Source organism: Ursus arctos, unplaced genomic scaffold, assembly GCF_023065955.2.
Source record: "Ursus arctos isolate Adak ecotype North America unplaced genomic scaffold, UrsArc2.0 scaffold_12, whole genome shotgun sequence".
NCBI lineage: Eukaryota > Metazoa > Chordata > Mammalia > Carnivora > Ursidae > Ursus > Ursus arctos.
The window spans coordinates 59827048-59848604 of NW_026622786.1; the positions used below are offsets into that span (position 1 = coordinate 59827048).

At 46.7% G+C, this 21557-nt stretch overlaps 1 protein-coding gene across 3 annotated transcripts in view; it reads left to right on the forward strand.

Moving 5' to 3' along the window:
- The window catches only part of DAB1 (DAB adaptor protein 1), a 1098018-nt gene that overhangs the window by 1029500 nt on the left and 46961 nt on the right, over window positions 1–21557 (forward strand). For 2 of the 3 annotated variants that reach the window (XM_048220365.2, XM_057310635.1), the window contains 3 exons: window positions 63–194; window positions 835–954; window positions 9685–9744. In XM_048220365.2, coding sequence (XP_048076322.1) covers window positions 63–194; window positions 835–954; window positions 9685–9744 — 312 coding nt within the window. Of the gene's footprint in view, window positions 1–62; window positions 195–834; window positions 955–1421; window positions 1461–3039; window positions 3106–9684; window positions 9745–21557 lie in introns of all 3 variants that reach the window. The other variant, XM_057310634.1, reaches the window with a different exon arrangement.

Consider the following 21557-nt stretch of genomic DNA (forward strand, 5'->3'; position numbering starts at 1 on the left):
TATTGATCAACAGCTCGAAGGGAAAGTCCCGTGAAATGTGCTCTTCCTTTTGTCTCCGATAGGCCCTTCAGCATCATCATGCTGTTCACGAAATTTCCTACATTGCAAAGGACATCACAGATCACCGGGCCTTTGGATACGTTTGTGGGAAGGAAGGGAATCACAGATTTGTTGCCATAAAAACAGCCCAAGCGGTGAGTACCCCCATCCAAGGAGGGCGCCTTTCCTTGTCGCTTTAGGGGGCAGTGCATCCGGTCGCGCTGTTGGTCTTTGAAGGCCGCCTCTGATGTAGGACGAAACCATGCTGATGCTCGGTCTCCCATCTCCAGAGTATAAACAGCCTGGGAGCAAGGGGGGGGGGGGGGGGGGGCTCAGGCCTATCCGGTCTTGTTGTTGTTTTTTTTCTAATGTGTATTTCATAATGACTAATTATTTTCCTTTCTGATTAAGCTGGATGGAGGCACCACTGTACAAATAAGTTTCCTTGTGTTCTTAGCCTCATTTAAAAAGAAAATAAGAGAAAACAAATAGCTGTTTTGCATAAGGCCTACCCTAATTTTATTGTATTCGAAATTACTAATAAATAAAAGCAATGCCTTTTATGCTTATGATTATTATGAATTTGCAAATATAATTAGTTGAAGAAATGAACTTTAGCCTAGATGCAATTTGCTAAACCAATATAAACAAGGTAGAATTAATTAAAGATGGAATGCTTTCAGTTTAATAGGAACAGGAAGGGCTGTGGGTTGTAGCAAGCAAAAACCAGAAACAGGCCGCTCCGGCTCAGGACCGTTCCCTTGCTCATGCGCTTTCTACCACCTTTTACTCCAGGCTGAACCTGTTATTCTGGACTTGAGAGATCTCTTTCAACTTATTTATGAATTGAAGCAAAGAGAAGAGCTGGAAAAAAAGGCACAAAAGGATAAGCAGTGTGAACAAGCTGTATATCAGGTATACCCGTGAATTCATCTGGGTGCCAGAGATTGGGACTTAAAATAAACAGATGTGAAAACTGACAGTCAGGGCTTGTCCTCCCGCTGCCAAGTAAAAATACACAAAGATGAAAGGTTCCCGTGTAAATTACAGGCCCCGAAAGCAAGCCGTTAGAGATGATCTTTTATTCTCTGAAATTCTGGACATGTTAGAGAAAGTGAAATTTTGCATTCCGAGGAAGATTTCAGGGGGAGGAGAACAGAAAAGACACAATTGCTTTTGCTGTTGTTAAGGGTGGGGGTGGGGGCGGCTACAAGGGTTTTCATTTTCCCTCTGTGTGTTGTTTTATACCTGAAATGACCCAGCAGCCTCTCCTCCCCAAAGCTGGTTTCTTTACTGTCCTGTAATTTCTGAATACAATCTCATACCTCTCCCTTTATTTATATCCTCTGCTTTTCAACCTCCCTTCTCTCACGCTGCTGTAGACAATTTTGGAAGAGGATGTGGAAGATCCTGTATACCAGGTAATTGCTGAAAGCCGTCCGGGTTTTTAGGGTCAGGAATGGCGAGGCCTGTGCTGCAGACACGTTGTCAGTGCCCTGAAGAGCCCCTGACTGCAGAGCCTGGAGAGGGACCAAGATTAGTTTCGAGGGTGAAGGCTTCCAGCCCCTCGGGGAGTGGATTTCCATAAAAACAAACAGAACTTTGGCTGGCATCCATTACATGGGATCTGGAGATCCGCTTCTCCCTTCTTGCCCCTGCCTCGGCCCCCTCCACAGTCTATAAATATTTGATCCCAGAGCTGGATGTTTTTGGGAGTTTCTTGAATATTCCAAGCTCATGTGAGGCTTCTCTGAGTTAGGAACCAGGGCTGGGGCCTGAGTTTTGGCGACTCTGGAGTACAAGCCCAAAGAGGAGTTTGTAAGTTTTGGGGAGGTGTTGGGGTAAGTCTCTGGCCCCGCTGATGAGCTGGCTCATGCCGTGGGGGCTGTTGGGAGGAGGGTAAGGGAGATCCTAGAGACGCCCTAGCCCGTAGCTTTCCCTGAACTCTGCAAGGTTGCAGCCCAGGTGGGGCCAGAGAGATGACTTCTCTGGGATCCAAGTATGTGCTCTGTATAAACAAATGGAGAAGGGGGGGGGGTGTCCTCTCACCACCAGCCCCAAACCCGCTCATGCTTATTCCCCAGGAGAGGAAGGAGCCAAAAAATGGACTTGTTGGACATAAAACCCAAAACTTCTGTTTCTAACCAGATACACCTAGGTTGTACATGTGTGTATCACACATGCATTATTAATCAGTGTCTATTTCCACACAGAAAGCTGGTACAGCTGTGACAAAAAGAAAATAATATGGATAAAATAAGTAATGTGGTATGAATAACTTGAAGTAGAAGTATCTAGCCTACGTGGCTTTTAACAAAAGCCAAAGATGCGCCTAACACCATGCCCTCTCTTTAGAATGCTGAGGGTAAGGATTTGTCTAGAATATGAGCTCAGCCCCTGGCTAACTGATTCATGGAGAATGAAGACTAGTGCCCTGTTTGAAATGGCCCAGTCCCTTACAGTAAACATGCACAGGAAAAAAAAAAAAAAAACACAGATTTTCAATATTTAAAACTAAGAATGTCAAATCCGGTGATATTTATAATGGGGAGATTTGGGGTTTGTAAGCACTTCAGGACTGAGTTAGGACATTAGGCTTGAGGGAAGCAAAGGGGGTTAATTGCTGTAACCCAGACTATGAAGTTGGGCCCCTAGATATTCCCAGGAGACGTCGTTCGCACTCAGCCGTGCAGCACACGCAGACATTACTGAGACTAAATGCCGTCGAATGAAGAGGCTACATCTCCAGAAAGATACGCAGGGGTCCCACGCCTTTGCTGCTGTACGGCCGGCCCTCAGACCCTTGTCATTTTCCTTAGAAAAGGCAGGAACGTGCAAGGCACGTGCAGCGTTTCAGTGATCCACTTGTCCCTTGAAGGTGTTTTCTGTTGCAGCTGTTTCTTTAATGCTCACTGTGATTTGTATCCTGAATTCCAAATGCCTTTTTTTCCCTCTCTCTTCTTCCCCTCTGACCTTTCCTCTCTGGCCGCTCCATAATAGTACATTGTGTTTGAGGCTGGACACGAGCCAATCCGTGATCCCGAAACGGAAGAAAACATTTATCAGGTATAAAATTGCTTCTCTCTCTTTCCATTGCCCCCCTCCTCCTCCCTTTGCGTGGATGGGTCCGCAGAACCCGGGGCGCTCTCCTCACAGGGTCACTCCGCGCTCTGGGTCATCCAGGCTCGGTCAGATACCTTCCTCTGAGTTGCCTTTTACCCGTTGACCGATAGTTTCAAAGCCTTGTTGTGGAAATGTTCAAAGGCCCCTTGAGTGCGGTTTTTTTTAACTGTTAATGGATCCTAACTGTTTTCAATGGACTCAAGAATCAAACATTCCGTTGGAATAAAGTAATCCATTGGAGGGTTGTTGTTCCTGATAAAGGAGGGTCCTTCATTTCTCAAAAGAAGGTGCTCATCAAATTGCTTTAAAAATCCAGCTGCACTCCTGAAAATCAAGGACAAATTCCAAAGCACTGTTGCAAAACAGCACTGGGAATATTAACTGAATAAAAGAAAGTACAGCTCAAGGTTTTACCCCTCCTAAAGGGAAGGTAAATTAATATTCTTAAATGTCTGCTCACGTGAAGAGCACTGCATATGCTTTGTGATTCGTTTAATTCTGACAAACATGCTTTAAAGGAGGTATTTAGTCCCTCTTCTACAAGGGGAAACTGAGACTCAGAGACGTTGAGTAGCTTCCCGGGGGCCGTATAGCTATTTAGAGCTGCGATCAGATCCAGTGTGAGTGAAGGTAAAACTCACACATCCTCCCCCAAGCTTTTCCATCAAAGAGTCTGAGAAATTGCACCATAGCAACACCTCAAATAACTATGACAACATCCAATTTTTCACTAATTAGAATTTTAGCCTTAATTCGAAATATAAACATTATGGAAGAAGGAAAAAATTTAATGTATTTAATAAGTGATTTTAATTTTCTTAATGTACTCAGTTGTGTGGTCTGCTTTTCTGCCTTGGGCATGCGTTACTCGTATAATAAAAGTAAAACAGATTTTCAGTTTCTGTCAAATGCACAGAATTCTTAATGACCGAAGTATCACATCAGCTCTACCAACAACTCAGTTTAAGCCAGTCCCGTGGAGTAATAGTCGAAGTATTTCCATCCACTGGATCTGTCTGGATTGGTTGCAAGTGGGAGGTTGCGCTCTGAAGTTTTGTTTAAAATCATCGTTCACAAAGTTTCCATCCTTACACAGAAAACTTGCGTATTTGTTCTCAGTGTTAGATTTTAAATTACTACAATCTTGTGGTGTCTGAATATGAGGCCAAAGGAGCCATTAACCAGTCATCCTCTGAAGAAAAAAACACCTTTTAAGACAAAATTAGTCTTTTCAGCGCAAGGTTTCTGAATTCCGACTGAGCCGTAGTTGGCGGGGCTCCCACTGTGCCCTGTGAGGGGCCTGCTGGGGGTGTGGGGCATCCTGTGTGCGGGAAGAACTGGTTCAGGCTAGCAGAGAACTGGGCTCCGGTTCTGGCCGCGTCACCACCTACCTCTGGCTGAGTGGTAGTGGGCAAGACACTTGCCCTCTCTGAGACTCTGGTTCCCCAGTGATAAGGTAGGGGAGTAATTTCTCCGTCATTCACACTTGGCATGAGAATGAAGCAAGAGCGTGTGAAGGCTCTACAGAAGAGACTCTATCCCGGGTCACGCGGTGTGCGGAGGCAGGGGTCTTGTCCAGGTACCAACTCAGCCATTCATCCAGCTTGTCGAGGTCCTTTCCTTCGCCGAGCCTCAGTGTACTCCTCCGTGAAACGAGCCGCTAAGACTGAAGAGTCTCTTAGGCCCTTTACTGCTTTTGCAAGTCGTGGCTCATCACAGGACAGTGACTCTTTAGAGAAACATGTTGGCTTGCTTTGCAGGGCAACAAGACTCTTAGAAGCGGCGTGTGTGCGCGTGTGCCCGCACTCACACACATATATAGTAGCTGTTTAACATTTATTGAGTGCTGACTGTGGGCCGGCTCTGTGAATGGGGTTTGCAATATCTTCTCTCTCACAACAAGACTGTGTGGCTTGAACCATCATTCCCACCCTCCAGACAGAACAGTGGGGCTCACACAGAGAAGGTATCTTGCCCAAGGTCCCAGAGCTGCAAGAGGTGGCAGCCTCACTCACAGCCAGGTCTCTCTGACCTCAGAAAATAAATAAATACCAAGGTTCTTCTCCGCTCAGAATATTTTTTAAAAATTTTTTTTATGTTCGTCACCATACAGTACATCCTTAGTTTTTGTTGTAAAGTTCCATGATTCGTTATTTGCGTATAACACCCAGTGCACCATGCAATGCGTGCCCTCCTTACTACCCATCACCAGCCTATCCCAGAATATCCGGATGCAGCGTTTCCTGATTAGATTCTGTGTAGGTTTCAAGTCACTATCTAAAAATCACACTTGTTCTAACAGTTCTGACCTCCAGATCTCCCCGTCTGTCCATCATTAGCAGGCAGGTACCATTTAAGGAAATGAATATTTTATCACCCTCTGTTCTCCTCTCCTGCTTTGCCAGTCAGCTGGGCCTCAATTTGCGTAACGAGAGATAAGCTCTTGGGCCTGAAGATAAGGCTGGGCTTTTAAGGAGCTTCGATTAGGAGCCTGGCTTCTCTTTGTGTTTTAAGAGCCTAGGAGTGTTGTATCGCTATTTCTCCTGAGTAGATCCGTGTTTCTTATTCTTCAGCTTGGCCCAGGGTGGGCTCAGATTTTCATCCCTTCCCTGTTTTCCCAGAATGAGGCAGACAGACCTGGGGCCTAATCCTTCAGCTGTTTTGTGGCCTTGGATGAAGTACCTAACTTTTGTGTCTCAGTCTCCTAGGCTGTAACATGAGGGATGCTATGTCATCTGCTTCTAGAAGTGATGTGAGGTGTAAAGCGCTTGGTACGTAGTAGGTTCTGTGGAAACGTTCGCTCCCTTTACTTCCTAAGGATGTCATCAGTATCCGATACTTCTCAAGATGTCTTATCATGATGCATTAAGTGCAGTAGAACATGACTGGCTCGCCGCCTCCTGTCAGGGAGCCTCGCGGAAAGTTGCAACCTCGCTTGACTTTGCTATTTATAACTCCCGCACAAGGGAGGCAGAGACTCTCGAGTAAATGTAGCCACTCTTTGAGGACCAGTAGTCTCATTTTCCAAACCGGATTAATAATAATGATTGTCTTTCTTCTTGCGTGCATCAGAGAAAGTTATCTGTCATCTTTTTTAAAACAACACAGAACCTTGCGGTGCAAGGGTTTTTACACCTCACTTAATGTTGGCCCTTGCAGTAACGCAGGGAGATGAGAAGAGCTGTGATGACTATCGTTTTAAACCGTAAGAAAATCAAGTCCTCCGATTCAAGTGCTGGGCCCAAGGCCAGAGCCTCCGCTTCCAAGCCTGGTGATCTGTAGCACGTTAACAAGCTTCCTGCACCAGCAAGACTGCAGCCTCCACGTGGGCATTTTTCACGTTCTTTGGTTCGAAAATCATTTTTAATCACCCACGGTGTGCCAAGTATTGTTATTTTAAAATGATAAGTCTCCTCTCCCATGTCACTCAACCCTTAACTGCCTCTCTAACACTCTTAGGGTGTTACTGAGCTGCAGGTGTCTTCGGTACCTACAGTGGTTAACGTACAGCTTTGACGGTAATTCCACATTTGTTAACTCCCTCGTTCAAAACACAGTTCTGTATGGAGCACCTAGCGTGTGCCGGGCACATGGAGATGGGGTAGACCGTGGCGTGGTCCCGACCCTCCAGAAGTTTCTGGGCGCCCCCTTGAATGCCTCCAAAAGCTAGATGAGAAGACTGAGGTTCAGAGAGGAAAGGGACCCTCTGAGGTCACACAGCCTGTGGCAGGGCTGGGATTAGGAACCAGATCTCCCGCTTCCTTTCGGTTCAGAACTGTTCTCACTCGCTCGACAATGTCACGTTATGAAATGGTCTACAGGCAGAATGGACCGGCCAGGCAGGGAGGAGAACCCGGACCGCGCTCTCTCTGGTCTTCGTCCCTAAGGCATTCTGCCATCCCTTAGGCACACACGTGGTAAATGTTTGATGCTTAAACGTGGCTTGCGTAACCGGTATTTACCGGCGGGGAAACAGGCTAGTGAACTATCTGCCCTGCCCTAGCTTACAGCTGCAGTGTGGTTTGACAGCTCCCGCCTAAGATAAAGCACACTTTACGCTCACATGAATAGCCCGAGTTCTTTCCCACCGCCCCCCAGTAAGACAAGATGCTCCATTCCATCAGGGCCATACCCAGCTTGTTCGCCATCATTGTCCTGGGCAAAGCACAGAGCACGATACATAATAGGTTCTTAGCCACTTTGATTTTTTAGTGGGAGGCTATACCAGAGGTTACAAAGGGTATAGGGGAAGGTTCCAGCCAGGTAGAGAGCCAGGCAGGGCTCCCGAGAAGACATCCCAGCCAACATAAATCTTAAAGGACAAATAGGCAGATTGATATGTCACCCATGGGAGAGCCAAGCAGCAAAGCTTTTTCAATTATGCACAGTTTGGGTTTATCCATCCTGCCGCTTCTCCTCCATTTGCAGGGATAATTGAGAGTCAGCCGCGGTTCAACTTGCTAAGTGCCCATAGTGAGCCGTGAATTACAGGGAACAGAAATGCTGTTCATTTTGCTCAGGAAAGGGTGATCTAGTAAAAATACAAGTGCGGGCTGGTAATTTATTGGCCCTTGTTAACAAGGACTCGGTAGGCATTCTTAGAGGATTCCTTTTAGATGGACGCCGGTTATCAGGAGCAAAGAAATTATGTTCTTCATTGGCTACCTGCGAGCTGAGGTTTGCAAGAGCAGCTCAGAAAGTGCATCTTCTGCATCTCTGTACTCCCTCATAGTCCTGTTTCCTGCAAGAATGTGCACAAATGTTATGTCCAGGAAAAAGATGCAATCAGAACAGCTACAGGGACGGTGGGACGGGGTGAGATGCAGCTGTCCATATAGTGTAGTTAAAGGGTGAAGTGCCAGGACGCCACCTCCGGCAGCTCTGCTCACCTGTAGGACCCCTTCCGGGCTTCCTTTTCCAGCTCTGTAACACGGTGACAGTTGTCATCCTTACCCGACGGCTCCCAAGCATTACATGAGAATGCATGTAAACACAAACATTCGGAACAGTGCCTGACACGCAGAAAGCACCCTGTTGATGTGAGTTCCTGCCGTTAGTAAGAAATGTCTTGTCTGGTAGCCAGGAAGAGCTGGGTTTGAATCTCGTCACTTGGAAGCTTTGGAAGAGTTTCCCTAACATCTCTGAGCCTCACTTTCTTCTGTGTAAAGCTAAGATTCTAATACCAAGTTTAAGGATTATTATAAGGATTTTAAATTAAGCTGATGAGAGTGGAAATAGCACAGGGGACTCGAGGAAGGAGCCGAAATTCCTCCTTCTCCTCGTCAATAGTAGAGTTAGCTGGTCCAAGCCAAAAAGATACTTTTTCTGTTTCTTCACTGTTGCCCACATTTCTGATGACACATTTACCCAGAAGACATTTACCAAATGCCTGCTGAGCTGCAGGCACCATGCCTGCTCTTAAGGAGCTCCCAATCTGATGAGAAGGAACACAGATTAGCAGACAGTTGGGAAATCACTACAGGCTGTGGCGTCCGATGGAGGTGTGAGCTGCGCTGTGCTGGATCCTGGGAAGCACAAGGGCTTGCTTTCAAGCCAGAATGCTTCAGTGTAAAGCCTTTGATTGACTCATTAGAAAAGTATTCAATGTATCTACTGTTGTTAGTATTACAGAAAACGTTCTCAGACTTACATAATGTATCAGTGGTGAAAGAAGCTATCATTCTAATACTTTACAGTATTATAGCTCCTAATAGTTTTTATTTATCACCTCTTTTCTCATTTGATCCCCACAATAACCCAAATGAGAAGCGGAGCCTATAGCACCCGTTTTATAATAATGAAGCTCAGAGGATCTAAGTGTCCTGCTCAGGGGGATATAGTTACCAAGTGGCCCGCTAAGACCGGATGGATGAGTCAGAGGGGGGAGGGAGGGAGGGAGGGAAGAAAATACAGATACATATTAAAAAACAATAGAGATTTTCTGTATTCTTGTTTTACACTTTCCATGCCATTGACGGCCCCTTTTCTTGGAAAAAAACTTTTGGTGACTATGTGTGGCTTGTCTATGATCCCAGCAGAAGCCAATCTTGATACTGAGACCTTGATATTTACTGTATTTTAAATAACCTGGATCTCAGTCTTTGCACCAAGCAGCTTAAGCTCAACCGCAAACTAATTTTAATCACTTTGGACAAGTCCGAGCCCCTTTCTGGGTCACATTTCTGTCTTTGGTGAAACCGGTATTATTTTTTTCCGCGACATGACCCCTGAGGTCTCTGCAGCTTCCTGTTCTGTGATTCTGTGAGGACCCCAGGGGCAGAGACCCCCTGCAAACTTTTATGAAGTGATTCCCGCTCTCCCCCCTCATCCAGCTGTCCCCAGGGAAGGAGCCCAGCATGCTGTCCCTACAGTCCCAGCAGCCCCTTTGATTTGGGACCCTCGGGCCTCAGGGGCTGTTCTCCTCCCCAACTCAGCCAGCTTGGAGTTGAACTGTGATTGCTTTGTTCTTTGAAAGTGGAATATCAAAGTGTTTTGACTGTGTCGAATTTGATCTTTCCACAGGTTCCCACCAGCCAAAAGAAAGAAGGTGTTTATGACGTGCCAAAAAGTCAACCTGTAAGTGTAAGTATACCGTCTCTCTTCTGCCAGGTTCCCGTACCCTGCATTCTCATGAAACGGTGTCTACCACCTGAGGAAAGGAACCCCTTTCCTGGATAAGTGTCACAACTGGTAGGGCTTTGCCGGGGGTCTACCTGCTAAGGACTCCTCAGTGAGTCGGAGGGAAGGAGGCATACAGCGGAAATGGTGGGGCTAAAGGAACGGGTGCCAGTCTGGACCAAGGTCTGGCCCCATGAGTGGCAGTGAGCTGAATTGTGCAAACCACTATGTCTGAGGGCCTCAAGGTCTCACGTGTGCGATGGCAAAAGTCTCCAGCCAAAGATTTCATTATACCTGGTCAAATAGTGGGCAGTGTCTCGATCCTGCGAAGAAGGTTACCCATCCAATTTGAAAGTGGTTGATAGGTCTCAGAGGGACAGTCTAGAGCTGGCCAGGGCCTTTGGAGTGTATGAGGGTCCAGCCAGTGGACAGACCACTATGAAAAAGGCCATGTGTAGTGCTTGCAAAGAATTCCCTAGACCCCATCAGCTGGAGGGACTCCTGGAAATGGGAAATCTCGAACTCTGAGACCCTGCCCCATGCCACTGCTAGGCCAGGCCGATATCCAGTTGGCACTCAGAAGGCAGCCTCCATCTGTAACTCAGAAGCACTGGAGAACTTTAGCTCAGGGGGACGTATGACTCGGCTATGGCCCATGTAAAAAGAACTAGGATATTTAGTCACTGTTGATCTCAGCTTAAAAATGGGTAGAAAGAGCACGGGCTGTGAAGACAGACCCTTAGAAATTCCAGCTCTGACCCTGATAGGACTGTTGTGAGGCCGAATGATACTATCTGGGACATTGTTATTGGTCCTGGACCCCACCCTGTGAGAGACACGAGGGCATCCCCCGCATGTTTCAAGGTCAGATCGATTGGGCAGTTTGAATTCCTATTCTTGGAGCCACGGAAGGACCTGGAAATGCTTGGCCTGGAGAAAAGAAACCATAAATATGGAGATGGGAGTGCCAAGGGCCACTGGGTGGAAGAGGAAGTACACTGTTTTGTGTTGGCTGGCTCATGGAACTGAGACCAATGAGGGGCCTACAAGAAAGCCACTTTCAGCCCAGAGGGAGGGGATGTGACTTTCCTGAATGGTGGGTCGGAGCTGTTTAGGATAGAACAGCTGGCACATTGGGGAGTGAGCTCCCCATCACTGGAGCTGCGCAAGCAGAGGCTAGAAGACCACCTGTCAGAAAAACTATGGGGGATTCAAATGTGGAGTGGGTAGAGGGGAAAGAGGAGCTCTGTTGTCCCTTCCAAACCTGAGCTGCTGTCCTCTCAAATTGAAAGTCTTTCTGGTTCCTTCCTACCCTCCCCTGCCCCTGCTCCCCTTTTACCTGGTGAAATTTGTTCCTATCCGCATCCGTTCCTTACCCACTATCTTGCAGCTTCCATACTTCACCTAAATACTGCTTCCGGAAGCCAATGTATGTTAGATTTCGTTGAAAGGCATATCCAAATGCAGGGCCCTTCTCCAAAACTTGAGTCTACCACGTAGTAGAGAACATGCATCACAGTGCCGCTTGGAGAAAAAGCTGTTTTTCTCCCTGGGGCCTTTGCATTTGTCAAGCCTCCTTGTCACTGAGACACTGGTCTGTTTTTCGTATTTCCGTTGGTTCAGCTCCCATCACACAGCTCCCTACAATTCAATTTGTGCCTAAATTGCCTCACTTGCCCCTAACAGGTTTAGATACGTGAGGAAACATGCTCCATTTGCCGCCTTGGTTTTTGTGAATTTATTAACCAGTCTGGCCACACCATCTCCATGCTTAATAGCTTAAAAAAAAATCCAAGCTCCTTAGCCTGACATACACTGCACTCAAATGCCAGCCTCAGCCCGTACCTCTGGTCTACCTCCCCCTGGTCCAGCTCTTCTGAACTCTGCATCCTCCTGAAGGAGCCTCATCTTCCCCTGACATCCCAGCTTAGCTTCAGGCTCTGGGGGCTCAGGGAGGCTTACTGGTCTTCTGCTCCACCCAGTGTCAGCAGATCACCCCTCCCTCTGTGTTCCACTCCTTAGCACTCCTCTATGTTAACAGCACTTAGCACACAGTGTCAAAACTCTTCTCCTTGCCCATTACTTCTAGGAGCTTCCTCAGGTCCCTGAACTACCAGAAATAAGCCCAGGGCCTGGCATGTGGAAGCTGGGCATGACATACAGCCATGCTAGGAATGTTTCATAAACATACAAATGTCTTTGCCATTTAGAAGGAATTAATGAAGTTCCCCAGTACTTTCTTTTAAAGGGAATTCCGTGTTTTTCTGACTGTGAAATAGGCAGTAAATAAACATGCTAAGGTTTTGCTTGGGAACTATCTGGGCTGCCTGAATGGCCTGCAGTAGCTCCCAGCCCTCTGTTTCCACAGAGTCCTAGAAGCATCTGGGGTGATGCTGGCTTTTCCATGAACAGTTTCAACATTTTTAGAAGCCAAAGGGAGGTAGCAAGTCAAAGCACCAGCTCCAACGGTGAGGCAGATGCTTGCATTTGGAATCTCACCTCCTGTTCTTATGACCTGTGGGACTTCTCATAAGTTCCCTTGTTTCTCTGTGCCTCATTGTTCTCATCCACTAAAAAGAGAAACTGAACCCAACTTACTAAGTGATTTTGAGGAGAAAATAACATATGCATTGGAAACTTGATCCCACTTGCCTAAACCTTCCAGAGGTACTTTAAATATCCCACATCTCTCACTGTTCTGGGATCTTCCTGTCCTCCAGGCTTGCCCCTATAGACTTGCCTCTCTGATGAGTGCCTGTTCCCTAGGATGCCTCTGTGCTCTGAAAATCCGTGCTGTGATCTTGCTGTTTGCTCCTTCACCACCTGCTCCTTAGCCAGAAAGACAAGTAGACCAAAGACAATCAAATTAGTGCATATCAAGCAACTTCCAGGCCATTCGGGGCCTTCCACAAGTTTTCCACAAGAAGTTTCTTCTTCCGTGGGTGCAGGTCTGCCCAGAGCCCAATAAGAGACTCACCATGAGGCAGTCACTGGGGAAAACCAAAATCAGCCCCAGAAGAAATGGCCTGATCTTCAGCGTCACACCTGGCTACGTATGCTCTCATCCCGGCCACCTACCGAGGGTCCTCGAGTATCTTTTTTTCATCTCTAAACCACAATGTCATCATCTGTAAAGAGAAAGTAATGCCTGCCTCGTAGCTTTTTGGAGGATTAAAGGAGATATTTATGTAAAACCCTTAACAGGGGATATGGATTAGATTAAATGAGAACATTTCCGTGTGTTGCCATTACAAGCAGTGCACCAGCAAACAGTTCTCACCGAGCAGGGGATTTCGTAATTGCACACCTCCTCTGGGAAGCCTTCTTTACCCGAGTAATCACCGCCCCCCCCCCAGGAGACCTCTGTGCTCCTCTTTGCCATGATCACAATGCATTGTTAGTTTCTCTTAACGAATCCGTGTGAGCCATTGACTTTGATTTTCTTAAAGGCCTTGGCTTTGGGGTTAATGATGGTACCTGGCTAAGAGTGTTTGTGTTAAAGACTAAATGGAAGGATGTGAATCAGCAGGGGGCTTGGTACAGAGTAGGGATTCAACAGTGTGAGCTGTTCTGTTTGTTTCTCCTACTTTTCTGTGAGCTCCTTGAGGACAGGAATCACTTTTAATCACCACTCTCTCTAAAGTAACTCCTCTGGGGATTTGGGGTCTCTTTGAGCTTTTGATGGTATAATCTTTCCCCAAAACAAAAAACCTCACACATGTGCCATGTAAATTTTTGTGGGCCTTGAAGCCAATGGGATCCTCGAATGTAGCTCTAAAACCCCTGCCATAGAGCTAGTCCCCGGCTCATTGTCACCTCCCATGGTCAGAGATACCCTCACCGAGGTGTCACATTGGGTGTACTGGATTCTGGAGTTTGGCACAGAACTTAGAATTCATTGCATTTCTTATGGGTCTTACCCACCTCAGTGCTTCAACTTATGGGAGCACAGTTTTGTCTTGATGAGCTGGGCTGCAGGCCAGAGAGTAAGCTGATTTGATCTCTTTACTCTCCTCCCCCACCTTCATGCATCCACGCCCTCCTTTACCCCGCCAGACCCCATAACCTTGGGGTGCTACACTGTACCTGTACCTTTCTTGTTCCCCTTTCACAAATAACATGTTAGGATGCTTTTGTTGGCTTGTTTTAATCCAGACCTATAATGGTCCCTTCTAGCAGATCTGCTCTTAGGGACATGTTATGCTCCCCTCCACCCTTTCCTAGGACTTGGAACCAAGAGAAGGATTAATCCCACTCACTCCCAAAAATATACATTCCTCTCTTCCTAGTCAAAGATTTGCATGCAGGCTTTTTTTCTTTTTTTTTAATACCGGGGTCTCTGAACTCCAATAGCACAGATGCTGGCTGATAGGGAGTGTTAGCTGGCTAGAGAGACGGGGAGGAAGGAGCTATCACTTGGGCAGAGCCTTGAAGGATGAACAGGACGTGGGTAGGCAAAGTACCTTCTGGGCATATCACTGAGGTCCTTTGGACTCCTGAGTTCCCACTGCCTCTACTTAGCATTCAGAACTGATGAATTTATCATAAGTTTCCTTCTTGAACAAACAGGGGACATTAGGTAGTCTTCCTTTCTGCCAGCTGATAATGCTGCTCATGTTCTTTCGATAAACATCCTGGCCTCTTTGGGGCTGTCAGGAATGCCCATTCCTGAGTGGGGAGGAATGTGTCTGCTAAGCAGCCATTACCACATCCATTATTTAGTGCTTTTTGCACTCTTTTAGCCTTTAAACATGGTTCTGGTTCTGCAGGGGGACCTGAAGTGGAATGGTGCATTCACAGGTTGCAGAAGTGCCTCTTTGAGACCTTGTTATGCCCACAACACTGAACTTGGTTGAGACTTAACCTTCATAGTCAACTGTTTCAATGACACAGACCTAAACCTTAGCATGCCTCATGTCACTGTCACATGAGAAACACCCAGCCCTTGTCTTCTCCCCTCCCCTCCTTCCCACCTCGTGTAATATGCTTATGGCTGAAAAAGAATCCTTCACCCTATGATTGTCCAGTTTAAAACCAGTTTATGTAGTTGTACTAAACATAAAAGATTTTCTAATTATCAGTAATAACCAGTCAGTGGATTCTAGCAGAACTTTCTTTTGGCCTTCAAAAGAGACACTTAAAAGTTTGGCAGAGTGGTAAACAGGAGAGTCACGCAGCTTGTCAAATTGATAAGCTAGCATCAGCATTCATTGTTTTGGATGAAACATGGGTTCAGAAATTGAAAGGAATGATCAGACTCCCCCTGAGATTCTTTCCTCAGTTTGGGTGTGATCTTTGCCGATCACTTCGAGTTTCTGAGACTCATTTTTCTGTTCTGCAAAGTGGAAATGACCACCAGCCCTACCAACATCTCAGGGCTTTTATGAGACTTAGGAAGCAGTGTGAGAGCATTTTCTGTGAGGATGAGGGGTTGCTTTCATAGACCCCTACGGTGTAAAGATTGAGGAATGGTGTGTATTAGTTGCCTCCAGTTATTTTGTAGGATATCCTAGGATTACAAGAAAGATTTAAGTTTTGTAACAAGAGAGGGCGAATCTGGGCTCAATATCAGAAATCTGAAACCATCTGAGCTGAGTTTCAGAGGACAGGACAGCTCTCAGAGAGTAGTGAGGTCCCTGGCCCTAGGAGTATTCCAGCAGCAGGTGAATGTTTCCGTAGGGTCCTTGTGCTGTGAAGAAGAGTGCAGGAGTGGGCCTTAGAATTACGCATCTGTCTTCATGTTCACTTGCCCCTATGTTTATTATGTCTAGTATTTACCTCATCCTCTTGCTCCTACTTTCTCAGCTGCCAAGCCAGGCACCCCAGAGGCCTCATTCCCATCTCTATCCTCCTCTCCCTGGCTTTCATTGCGCAGCAGTAAGTTGTGGCATTGCCCTGTGAAGTCGCTACTCTGGCTGGAAACAAGTTTACCAAGCTTCGTAATCAAGGCACCGTACTGAGCAAGCATTAGGCCCAGAGCAGGTACTTAGAAAAATCTCTTCCTCCTTCGTTTCCTTCTGGAGAGCTTGACCTCAGCACTCTACTTCTATCTGGTGTGTCTTAAAAAGGAGCCATGCTGGGAGAAACTGGTAGAAACCCCAGTGATCAGATCTCAAATCCAGGCCTCCCTTCATTTCCTTTCTTTATGTTCTAGTACCAGGCCACTAGCCACGTGCACTGAGTCTAAGAGAACTTAGCTGGGGAAAAAGCAGGTCGACTTTACTGAGCCTAGGCTGTGAGCGATGGACAGCCTAGAATGTGGTTTCAGCCTGTGTTGTTCAGTAATCACACCAGAGAGGTAGGTGTCAGTTACATAGGAGGAAGCCGAGGCTTCCAGAGGTCTCGTAACTCACAGTCACAAAGCTGGTAGGTGGCAGAGCCAGAAGCTGAACCTTAGGTTGTTCTGACTCAGGTAACCACACAATTTCCACTAAAACCTCCTGCCTTTGGGATTAAAGAAAATGCCAAGCCCTCATCTCCTCTTCCTCACCGCAGACAGAATTTAATTAGTACTCAGGTCGGGTTTTTTTTTAATGTTTTTTTTTTATTATATTATGTTAGTCACCATACAGTACATCCCCAGTTTCTGATGTAAAGTTCGATGATTCATTAGTTGTGTATAACACCCAGTGCACCATGCAATACGTGCCCTCCTTACTACCCATCAGTTTTTGACTCCCATTACTCATTACTGCTGAGGCCGGCCCCCAGGGTGACTGTGAACACCTCTCTCCCCCCTTAGCCTGAGTTCCATGAGGCACGCCCATGTCTGACTCGCTCCTGACCCCTCACTCTGCCTGTGCGCTGTTTTCTTCATCCTGATATTGAAAAGATAATTGGGAGTCCCAAGGAACAAATCTCAGTGAAAGCTGCCTCCCTCTGAAAATCAGGGAGCTGCTCGTTTGGCCTTCCCTGCCTCCTACCCTCCGAAGGCCTGTTTCTGTACAAGACCCGTCTCCCCCAACCATCAGTATTCAGTTGATTTTCCTTGCCCTAGATTTTTAAAAAAATATTTTATTTATTCATTTGATAGCGAGAGGGAGCAAGCAAGAGAGCACAAGCAGGGGGAGCCACAGAGGGAGAGGGAGAAGCAGGCTCTCCGCTAAGCAGGGAGCCCCATGACAGGGCTCAATCCCAGGACCCCGGGATCATGACCCGAGCTGAAAGCAGATGCTTAACCAACTGAACCACCCAGGCGCCCCTTCCTTGACCTAGATTTAATTCAGTTTCCCTGCTGCAAATGCAGGAAGAGTCAATCCATTAGTGTGAAGAATTGCTGAAATTCTCTGGACAACTGTTCCTAACCACCACCACCACCCCGCCCATCCCCATCTTTCATGGCAAATAAATTTTTATTCACAATTCAGCAGTTGGTTTTTCCTTTAGTTTGAAATCTGGATCAAGATGTTTCATAATTGAATTAAATCTAGTCTGAACATTTGTCAGTTTCACTTCCTCATTAAGCACCACATTGTAGAGAAATGATAATTATCAGAATGCAGTTAACATAGATGTCACACGAGAGGAGGTCTTCCTGAGCTAAGGGAAAGGAGTCTGAATCTGCATATTCCCACGAAGGAAAGAGAAGTTGGCCCTGTCTCATGTTTCTCAGGTAGGCTTTCTTTACGCAGTACTTAAAACCAACCTGAGATAAAATCCAAAATTCCTAGAATCTCAAAGTTAAGGAGAACATGAACAAACTGAGGGTTTCAGAGGGGAGGGGGTGGGGGATTGGGATAGGCCGGTGATGGGTATTAAGGTGGGCACGTATTGCATGGAGCACTGGGTGTTATATGCAAACAATGAATCATGGAACACTACATCAAAAATTAATAATGTACTGTATGGTGACTAACATAACATTAAGGGGAAAAAAAAAAAAAACTGCAGTTTTAGCCTTCCCACCAGTGCAGGAATCCCTCCAGAACACTTGTGATGAGCACCGATGAGCATGCCTGACTCAGGCTTTGGCCCACATGCCTGCAGTGACAGACCTTTAGGACTTGTAATCCCGCAGCTCAGGTGCTGAAGAGTCCTTCTTTTTTGAGTCCCTACAACTTCTATTCATTTATTTATTCATTCATTCATCCATTTGGCAAATATTTACTAAGGACCTCCTACCTGCCAGAAAGTGCCCTACTCACTAGAGATAGAAAGATGAATAAGGCTGGCTGCTTGAGAATCTTAATGGTCTCAGGAAGGTAGACTTATACAAATAATTGCAATCGATGTAATCCAGGCTGTAAGAGGCCGTCTAGAAGATGCTGTGGGAGCACGGTGGGAAGGCAGCACACTTTGCCCGAGGGAATTCAGGGAGGTCTTCACTCAGGAGGTAGAGTCTTAAAAGATGATGGGAGCTTGGCACTAGAGAAAGGTGGAACAGTATTCAGGAAGAATACAGTGTTTAAAGGCACTGAAATGTGGAAAAGCATACCATCTCCCAGGGGCTGATGAAGAGTCTGGGGTGGTGGGACTACAGGATGCCTTCAAGGGGCAGGAGACGGGGTGCCAAGGGAAGCCAGTGCCCGTGAGTGGAGGGCCTGGATTGTGGTGCTCAGAAACTGCGATTGGCTGGGAAGCCGCTGATGCTCTCAGGTGTGGAGTGGCACTGTTCGAGTTGCAATTCTCAACATTGCTTTGGTGGCCTGCAGCAGGTGGTTTGGCCGTTGGAGAGACCATTAAGAAGCTAATGGGATTACCTATGTGTATCTATCACGATGAAGTCAGGAAAACAGAGCCTGCACGAGGTAATTTAATAGAGGGAATTTAATGTGGAGACCTTGTTACGAAGGTGTTAGAAGAGCTGCAGAGCCAAACAGAGGACAGTGGGGCAACCCAAATTAGTAAGAGTCAGAAGTTGCTACCATCCCCAGGGCTGGAAAGACAAAGAGAGGGGTCAAGGCTGTCAGCAGGCCCTGCGGCTGCAGAGGGAGCTGTCCAGCAGAGCGGGGACCTTGGCTAGAGGGGCCAGCTCTCTGGTGGAAACTGAAACCATGCAGGACGCTCCACCATGGCTAGAATCGTGCCTGAAGAGAGCCAGGGAGAAATTCAGTACTTCTCCCTTCCTCCCACCGTCCGGCATCCAACTCCTTCCTCCTGTTGGCCAAATCTAAGGGGAAGTGCGTTGCACGGGAGCTCGGGCAATGGAGTTGACAGGGATCAGCCCCCTGTCCTACCACACAGAACACAGGGAGGGCAAGAATGGATCTGAGGGCAAAGAGGTCAAGGGGCAGGTAAGTAAGGACTACAGTGGGTCTGGTCTGAGGGTGAGATCCTGCAGACAGGAAGAGGGACAGAGGGAGGGAGGTGTGTAAATCTGAGCAAATCATGGGGTAGATCTGGAAAGATCTTGCTGATGTGGGGGGTGGAGAGAACATGAGGTCTAATCTACCTCCGAAGTGGCCGGCTTGGAGAGGTCATGAGCCAGGCAGTAGGGCCTGAACGTTCCGTCTCCGCTAGCCCTGTCATTTACATACGTGCTGTTTTATGTCTCTAGGTTCTCAGAGTGTGTGTAGGTCAGCCTTTCCATCCTCTGTCTTCAGGTTCTTACCAAAGACAGTAGTCATCCCTTTCATCCCCCTCTCTGTTCTGCATCCCTGACTCACATTTGGGTGATGTCACATTATCACTTTGAATGGTATCTGGCTCTTTCTTCACAGTTTGAAAAACCGGGCTGTCATGAATGGAATCAAGCAGAGTTGTAGACAGCTCGCTGTTAAATCATTCCCAACACTTGTTTTCCACAAATGCAAATGTAGAAGGGGATAAGTGCTTGCATAAGCAGTTGCCTGGTGTCCTGTTTGCTCAGTTGTGTGTTGGCAATAATCACGTCTGGACAAAACAGTGCTCTCTCCATTGCTATACTAAAATACCTGCCACTGGTCTCCTGGAGGAATGGTCTCCAAGCTTTTTATAGAACCCCAGAACCTTTATGCAAATGAAATGTGCCCAGTAGATCTACATATAAACAGATTGAAGGGGAGTTGTGGTTGAAGCTGGGTTGGAGCTTCAAGGCCTACCCACCTGGAATCCTTTACTGAAGGATGGAAGTTTCTAGAAAGGAAGAGAGCCAGAGAGGGTAATGTGAAAACCACTGTCAAAAAAATCCACTAGTTAATTCCATGGGTGGGAGACGTGGGGTGTTCAGCTGAGAAGATCCTTCGTGTTATTTTCTTTTGGAGTCTTTGTTATATAAGTGAATTCATGAACACAGACTGCGAGCCTACTCTTTGGGATAGAGTAAAGCAGCAGAAAGAACACAAAATTTGAAGTTATTCGGAGCTTTATACATCTTAGCTGTACGACTAGGCAAGGTGCTTTATCTTTTGGAGTGTTCTGAGTGACCAGTTAGCAACATGGGCAGAGCACTTGGCCTGCAACTTGGAATTACAATTAGAGGTGTGAGCCTTTCAGCCCTACTACTTAGGCCTTACATTTTTCTCCCTCTCTTACCAGCTGTGTGAACCTGGGTGGTGTGTTCACTCATAAAACGTAGGTAATGACTGTGGTGCCTACCGCAGAGAATTCTTCTGAGGACTGAATAAGGTGATATGCGTATGACATGCAGGTCGGCCCTTGGCACATAATAAGTGCTCAACAAATGTTAGCCGTAATTATTAGTATGAGTTATTATGTGGCCATAGGACTATACCAAGTGCTTCAAGAGACAGGAGGAGGAATCAGACCTGGCCCAGTCACTAGGGTGCTTGTAGTCAATGGGCAGGAATAACATTGGTATGTAGAGGGAGGGGCTAGAGTGCCTTTGATTCTCTGTGGCTAAGCAAAGTCAAGAAGATCAGGTTTAACCTGAGAGCCTGGGGTAGAGCTGAACCTGCGGGCGAGTTTCATGGCTATGGGGCACTAATAACGGACATTTATCACTAGCAAAGCAGGGGACAGAGATAGGCGCTTAATGCACGACTGCAGGACTCTCCCAAGCAACCATGAGAAGTAGGTCTCTCCTCTACTGTGAAGGATATTAAAGATCAGAGAAGTTAAATCACTTAGCATGGCTAGAAGAGGCATCACTAAGAATCTAAGCCAGTGCTCTCTGCACTTAAATCTAGGGTGACCTAGTTTATCATCCAAACTGGGTCACTTCTGAAAGCAAAAGGGGTCTGCTATTAACAATGCCACCCAGACAACTGGCATGAAGACGAGCTGTTCTTGCGGAAACCAGGATGTAGGGCCATCCTACCCAAAGCCAGTGCATGTCCTTCCCAACCAGGCCAACCCGTCTCGAAGCCCAGAACACATGGTATTTCAAACAGAAGGCAAGAAACATCTGTCCATCTTGTGCTTGGCATTCTGCGCCAGCTGTTACCTGTGCTGAAGCAACCACAGTCCTAGCCACAGACAGAGGTGCCCTGACACGTGCTTGCACCTTCAGTGGGCATAAATCAGATTATTTGGAGATGTGTCACGTGGTGAAAAAATGTGGTCCAGCGGTATCTGTTAACTGCCACTGCTGTGAGTCTATCATTATTCCTCTAATACAGACCATTAACATTCACAGAACCTTAACTACAGCATCTCTAATGAGCACAGCTATAATATACAGTTTCCCCATAAATATCCATTGATGCTGACACTCATTCTCTCTTGGTACAGTAATTCAGCTTTTCTGGATAAATCATGCGGAGGCCCTTTCTTTCTCCCTAACTGCCATTATTAGTGCTTACAGAAGGAAAATGAACAAACTCTGGTTGTAAAAAAGGAGAAAGAGATGAATGATCATGGAGCATACACAAATACATGTTGGTGACAGTCCCACCCCC